A 7,351-nucleotide genomic window follows, 5' to 3' on the forward strand; every position below is an offset into this window, starting at 1 on the left:
AGGACACAGCACTGAGCACCACGAGTCCTTCAGCAGCTGACCCTGGGAGACAGTCCAGTCTTTCACTTCACGTTCTCCAGCACTTTCAGGTAAAGGGCTGTTTTCCATTAAGAAAGACGCCGATTCGATAAACAAGAGCAAAAGGAGAAAAGGAGTTCTCGGCTGCAATCACCACATCCGGGCCACCGTAGGCAGCCGCGTAGTCCTGGGTGGAGGCGGAGGTGCTCGCTGCTCCATCACAAGCTCTACTTGGGCTCTTCGATCACACCCTTGCTGAGGTCTGTCATTTTAGGGTATTTTACTTTCTTCTGGTCCAGCTCATTCTGAGCCCAAAGTAGGAGTTTCAGTAATTTTGCCAACTTGGGTGTTGACTCACGGTTTTCGTAATCTAGGACAGCCTGGTTAACTTCACTCCACACCTGGAAAACAAGTGCATTCAGTGAAGACAGCTGCATAGATAAAGAACCCGCGATACAGCAGACTGTGCATAAATGCATCTCTATGCACACTGGAAAGCCTCCCAAGTGGCAGCGTGTTATCAAACACACCCTAGGAGCCGACTATAGGGTGTGGGGACATCTGGCACAGTTCTGTCAGGAGCTGACATCCCCAAACCACCTCACAACAGTAACCAAGGAGCCCCACAAGCCCAAGAGCACATCTGAGGTGACCTTCTTGTGAGACCCAGTGTTTCTGATCAGGTGGGAGAGGCGGGTGACGGGAGGACACGGGCATACTTGAAGTGATGAGCTAGGACACAGTATGGATACTAAGGAGTATGAGACTTGAAATGAAAGCTACTAGAACATCTGTTTCTGAGCACGACTCCGAACAGGAAGAAATGGCAAAGTGGTTTGTGAGCCGCATGACAAGACTCAAGAATCTTTGTCCATGTCGGAACCACAGGCGTGACCCAACACTTACAACAAAGCCCCCCAGCCCTGCCAGTCTTGGATGAAGCAGCCAAAGACTGAAACCGCCTTACCAAGAAACCATGGACCTAGAAAGGTGCCTGCCTTACATTCCCCACAAGTTAACAGACACCCCCTGGTCTCCCCTCACCTTCTGCCGCTGCATCATGTTGAGAAGGTCTCCGAAGGGTGACTCCTCTGGGCTGTCAAAGGCCAGCAGGGCCAGTGTCCGCTCCATCTCTGTCAGGCACTCCCGGCTCTCCTCACCCTGCTCAGCCAGCTGCGTCTGCGCAAACTCCAGCGCCGCCTCTGTCTCCCGCTGTCGGATCAGCTCAATCAGATGCTGCTGCTGCTCGGGGACAAAGACAGAGGCTGAGGTGGTGTGCACCGGGCTAGCCCAGACCTGTGGGCTCCTTTCTAGCCCCAAGCACACCTCAGAGTGACGACATGTGCATTTTAAAACAAGAAATGGTTTCTGAAATCCATGATGAACTGCAAACTCAAGCCCCCTCCCCACAAAAATGCCACCACTACACTGCTAGTCAAGGAGCTCTGGTAGCGTAGTGGTTATGAATCGGGTTGCGAACCTCAAGGCCAGCAGTTCGAAACTATCAGCTGCTCCGCAGGAGAAAGATGAGGCTTTCTGCTCCTGTAAAGATTTACAGCCTCGGAAACCCTGTACAGGGTCGCTATGGGTCGGAACCAACTCCACGGCACATAACAACAACAACAACAACAACACTACTGGTCAGATTAGAGTTCTTACAGGTAACTACGTATCGATTCTCAGCACACCGGGCAACGCTCACCTGCAGATGGAAGTACAGGTACCGGTTCGTGTCCAGGAGCTCTGGATGGAGGCTGTTGATGAGCGCAATGGCCTCCTGTATCTGCCCTTTCAGTATCATCTCGCGGATTTTGATACGTTCATCAAGTGTTTCGAGATCCACACTAGGCTCAATCCCAGACTCCATTCGGAACTTCTCTGCAGCTTCTTTAAAACCCTCTGACAACAGAAAAAACCTTCACTGCTGGAAATGTCAGCAGGAAACCAACTTAAAGATGTTTTATTCCTGAAAGACTCCCAGCGGAAGAGACCTTTCTGGGGATTTGGCAGCAATACCTCTGTAATTTATTTACTACTTGTGAAACAGGCAGTGAGGAGAGCACAAGCCATCCCCATCTACCCAACCACAGGCACACCAGACTGTGCACATGCTCGGAAACTGTGGGGCTGGTTCCTGGCATTTCAGACAGACCAGTTGAGCCACTGAACTGCCCGGGGACCTGCAGTGCCCACTTTGCCTGCAGTGACCTGTCCTAGTGAGTCCACAGTTCAGCATCAAAGCCAGACTAGGACCACCACTCTCCACATAGATGGCCACAGATCTGCATTTCCAATCACCTTCCAGGTAAGTTTAAACCAAGGTTACTCTGGGGGAGAACAACAGGGGACTAAGAGAAGGGAGACAACTTTTGTTTAACACCTTTTGAAAGTATCTGGGCTTTCTTACCACATAAATAGATACACACTCCCTCCCCCGGTGCAGCCCAACCACGACACACAGGTAATCACCCTTTTTCCACCCAAACATCAGTGGGGACTGTCTGAGCCTTGGGACAATAGACCACTTTTATATGCTTTTGAGATTTTAGCAAACTTCGGAGCGTTCTCAATTCCCCTAAGTACCTGTGAAGCCACCTAAGGCCAAGAGGCAACAGGCAAGTTTGTTCCTCAGGCCTCAGAAGCCTGACCTCTCTCCGAAGCTTCCTTAACAGAAGCATTTGTATACACGTATGCAGTGCTCAGCGTCCATGCCATGTTTTGTGATAAAGGATGTCACATGATTTGGGTACGCTGTCATAACAACATTGAAATCTTATGGGCCTGCTTCCAGAAGTGTGGTGGCAGAAGTGGAGTAAGAAAGCGAGCAGGAAGAGGGCAGAGTGTGCCCTGCTTGTTGTGACCGCCTGAGAAAAGGGAGCAGCCAGGCCCCACCACCACCGCCTGCCAGCTGGACAGAGCCATGTCCTCGGCCTAGCTCCTACCCCTCCCAGTGTTGCAGAGTCAGTTACACAAACAAAAGCCCACCGCCAGAGTCAATTCCAATCCATAGTGACCCTACCGGGCGGGCAGATCTGCCCCCCAGGGTCTCCACGGCTGTCAGCTTTACAAAAGCATGTCTTTCTGGACCGGAACCACTAGCCTCCTCTCAGTGAGCAGCACTTTACCCGCAGTGCCATTAGGGATCCTAGTCACGACCCCTGGGGGAATAATCTGTAACAAGCAGATTTCAGGAGCCCACAGAACTGGATGTGCTCGGGCCCTGTCCAGCTGCACGGTACGTGACACCTGCCTGTGTGTATAGGAGGGGAATGCTCCTGGTTACCTGTGACGAGGTAGTTCATGATGAGCCGATTCATGTCTGCTCGCTGAATATGTAAGTTATTGAGTTTTTCCAGCCACTCATCTTTCGTGATTTCATCAGGCTTCTCTGTGTAACTCATTCTGATTTATTTCTATAAAGAAAAAAACACGTATCTTAAGGAAGTGGTGAAGAAGTCTGGCCATCATGGTCACTGCAGAAAAACACAACCACGTGATCAAGAGGGACTTTCACGCTGGAGAGCAAGCAGCAGCTCAGGGTCTCTAGAAAGCAGCATACTAGAAGGTATGCTGGCGTCAGATGGAGTGGGGTCTTCAGGCAGAGAGAGGAATTCAGACTGTTGTGTGTGTTAAGTGTGGCCACCGGGGAGTTCTAACAAAGTGCCAATCGTGCACCCACTAGTCTGACAGAGCCACGGAGTCTGACAAGACCCAAAAGAGCTCAGGACGCGGAGGTCGGGACGCAGAGACTCCCTACTGCTATGTGAGCAGACTGGTACCGTGGAAGTCATGTGTGCTCCTTGATGCCTGTACATGCAGAGTCACCTCTGATTCATGGCACTTAGTAACCTAAGAGAAGGCAGTCCTGCCTGGTCCTGCACCTCCTCACCATCGCCGCTCTGCCCGAGTGCCATCCAGCCTAGGGGCTCAACCTCCAGCCCTGTGCTAGGCAGTGCTATGCCGTGCACCCCTAGGCTTTTACTGGTTCATTTTCATAAGTACATCTCCAGGTTTTTCTTCCTAATCTGTCTCACTCTGGAAGCTCCTATGAAATGTGTCCACCACGGGTGAACCTGCTGGTATTTGAAATACAGGTTGGACAGCTTTCAGCATCCCAGCAACATACAAGCCACCAGAGCACAACAAACTGACAAGTGATGAGAGGGTACACTCATCAAACCCAACAAGTCAACTTCTGCTAGACGTCGTGGTGGTGATGATGTGCCGTGGAGTCAGTTCCGACTCACAGCGACCCTGTACAGGGGTTCCGAGGCTGTCAATCTTTACAGGAGCAGAAAGCCTCATCTTTCTCCTGCAGAACAGCTGGTAGTTTCGAACTGCTGACCCTGAGGTTTGCAGTCCGATTCGTAACCACTACGCTACTGCTATATGTACATCCCCTAAAAAAATCAACAAATGTGCACCAGGGAACATAGACAAGCCTGCCCATAGAAGTACTGTCCAAAATACCAAAAACGTGCAAGGTGGAAGGCACTAGTGTTCATTCAACAGTAGTGTGGACAAATGGACTGGGCATACAGAACCCCAACCCCATGTTCAAAGCCACTGGTCAATGTGTTCTGGAATACAGATTTTACCACATCACATTCTCACTAGGGTCTGAGGCAGAACCTCATAATCCAACATTATTTCCTCAGTGGAATGTATAAGTAAGTACTCCTGTAAAAGGGAAAAAACGCTATTAAACAGGCTTACCCAGGCACGGTTCTACTCCCAAATGGATGAAAAACAAAGAACACAGGTGTCCCGTTTTCAGAGCAATCTAGATCTGAGGAGGTTGCTCATAGAAGAGAATTTAACAGCGGCTATGACTCCAAGGTGGTGCAATGGTTACGAATCAGGCTGTGAACCTCAAGGTCAGCAGTTCGAAACTACCAGCTGTTCTGCAGGAGAAAGATTAGGCTTTCTGCTCCCGTAAAGATTTAAGCCTCGGAAACCCTGTACAGGGTCACTATGGGTCGGAATCGACTCAACAGCACTTAACAACAATGACGAGTCCACGGCACATAACCACCAACCACCACAAGGAGCTCACACGATCACAAAGATGACTCTCGGGAACCATACTGATGAAAAAGCAAGTTGCAGAGACCCAAGTGTGGCATTACATGTTTGTAACACCAGAGGCAAAGGAAACACTATGTACATTAAAAACGAAACGCATTTGTGGCAAAACCATGTTTAAAGGAAGAGCATGAAATAGACGACTCAGGGGGGTGTTGATGGGGGTGGGGGAAGGTGGTCTGGCTGTGTCTCCTAGGATGGGTGGGGTGATGGTGGTGGTGATGGGGGTGTTGATGGGGGTGGGGGAAGGTGGTCTGGCTGTGTCTCCTAGGATGGGTGGGAAGTGCACAACCATCCACTTTATTTTTAGACTCTGTAACTTACTTCCACTCCTTGGATGCTACTCTGCACACAAAAGCTCAGAGGTGAAGGAGGGCTCTGGTTTTCTGGCCAACAATGGAAGGGGTATGGGGTGCAGGGTGACGACTGCTGAACAGGAAGAGCAGTAGGAGGGGAAGATGGCCACATGGACTAGGCTAGCAGAAGAGAGGGAAGGACAGGTCACATCCTGATTCTCCACACACTAAGCCAGGGGACTCGCTGACAGCCTGCGGGTCAGGTGAAGGAAGGGAAAGGTCCAGGAAGACGGAAGGTGTCAGGACTGGGGACCTTGGAATACAGAGGGCAGACTGGGAGTGGAACAGGTTTGAGTAGTAAGGCAAGTTTGGGGAGACCATTAGACAAGCAGGCAAGGAAGTCCCTTGCTGACCACAAGCTCAGTGCTGAATAGTTTATTAAGGAGACCTGTGAACAGCAACGATCTTTCAAGTCGATGCTTTGGCAACCATCACCAGGGAGAAAGTGTAAGAGAGGGCAGTGGAAGGGGCACAAAAGGAAGTCCTCAGTGTCCTCAGTCCTCGGAGGAGGCTCCAGGCGAGTGTGAAAGGTGGTGAAGCCAAGCTTTGCGCACGCGCACGCACACGCACACAGCCTGGCTCTTGTAGCTGCATGTCAACAGCCTCCCTCGCTAAGATGAACTTTCTATGTGGAGACAACGAAAAGCATCCAAAAGATCAACGGGCGTCCTGGTGGCGCCAGGTGTTAGGCGCTGGGCTGCTAGGAGGGAGAAGGACGAGGCGGTCCTGTACACTAAGTCGGAGCAGCTCCGCTCTGTCCCAAAGGGTCAAAGTGAGTCCCAACTCCCTCCAGGACAGTGGGGTCTTTGAGGTGGGTGGTGCGGCGGGACGGGCCAATAGGAAAAGCCCCCTAGCAAAGGCTCGATCCTCAGTGTGCGAATGGCTATCCGCAGCCCCCCAGTCCCACCCTCCACCCAAAGAGGTCAGCCACGGCGTCCCCTAAACACCGAGGGCCACGACCACCTGCTCCCCAGCCAAAGGCAGGGCTGGGCCGGCAGAAACCTTCTCCGGGGCTCCCAACACGGCTGTCATCCTGAACCGCAGCGCCCTCGCTGACGTTTTAGGAGGGCACGCCCAAGGTTAGGTGTGCCTACGCTGCTTCGGGCCGGATGATAAAAACAAAAACAGGGCCAACGAGGGAACCTGCCCGCCACGGGTGACCCTACCGGTGGGGGAAATGCCGGTGACACACCTTCCAACGTCACAGCAAGGCGAGGGAACACACAAGTTCACCTGCGAAGAACGCGGCCCCTTCGCGGGCCTCGGTCCCGCAACACACCCACGCGACAACGATTTGGGGACCGGCCGGCCAGGCTACAGGCCCCTGGCCGCCCCGCACTCTCGGCGGCGCTTGGCCGCCGACGCCATCTTACCGTGGGACCCGCCTCCCGCGTTGCGCGGTTTCGGCGGCGGCTCCGCGGTCGTGCTAGGGTCTGGGGCCGTGCTGGGGAGGGGGCGACAGCGGTAGCTGAGGACACGGAGGCGGCGGCCGCAGCGAGCAGGGGCGGGGGCGGAGAGCAGGAGACCACACACCGGCTGCCGCCCCCTCAGCCTCCTCTCGCGAGATAGCGAGCCGGCATCCAATGGCGTGTTCCCGCGAGGGGGCGGGGCGGGGCGCGGCGCGGCGGCCGTCCGGAAGCACAAACGCAAGTTCCGTCCTTGCGCAGAACTCGCCTAGAGCGGCGCCCCCTTTTCTACGGGTTGGCGCGAGAGTCAAAACGTATCGGCCGCAGCTGGTTTGGGGTGGGAAATGGCCGACGCTGCGGCGTTGTGGTGCGGAAACTTCGCTCAGGGATGGCGACGTCTAGACTGAGTTGGAAGCAAAGGTCCCGGCGACCTTCCCCGTCGTTTGTGTGAGGCCTGGGGAATGGGGCAGGGGCGGGAGAAACGTT

The 7,351-nt window shown here is 53.4% G+C and overlaps 1 protein-coding gene across 1 annotated transcript; it reads right to left on the reverse strand.

The window, feature by feature from the left end:
- Window positions 1–245: 245 nt before the first annotated feature.
- Window positions 246–6,880, reverse strand: GID8 (GID complex subunit 8). Its single transcript, XM_006873355.1, has 5 exons — window positions 6,833–6,880; window positions 3,302–3,431; window positions 1,721–1,917; window positions 1,063–1,260; window positions 246–419 (listed from the first exon to the last, which is right to left on the reverse strand). Exons 2-5 carry the CDS (start codon window positions 3,417–3,419, stop codon window positions 246–248), a joined length of 687 nt encoding a protein of 228 aa, XP_006873417.1. The 5' UTR covers window positions 3,420–3,431; window positions 6,833–6,880.
- Between the last annotated feature and the right edge of the window lie 471 nt (window positions 6,881–7,351).

This window comes from Chrysochloris asiatica, unplaced genomic scaffold (assembly GCF_000296735.1).
Source record: "Chrysochloris asiatica unplaced genomic scaffold, ChrAsi1.0 scaffold00238, whole genome shotgun sequence".
Lineage (NCBI taxonomy): Eukaryota > Metazoa > Chordata > Mammalia > Afrosoricida > Chrysochloridae > Chrysochloris > Chrysochloris asiatica.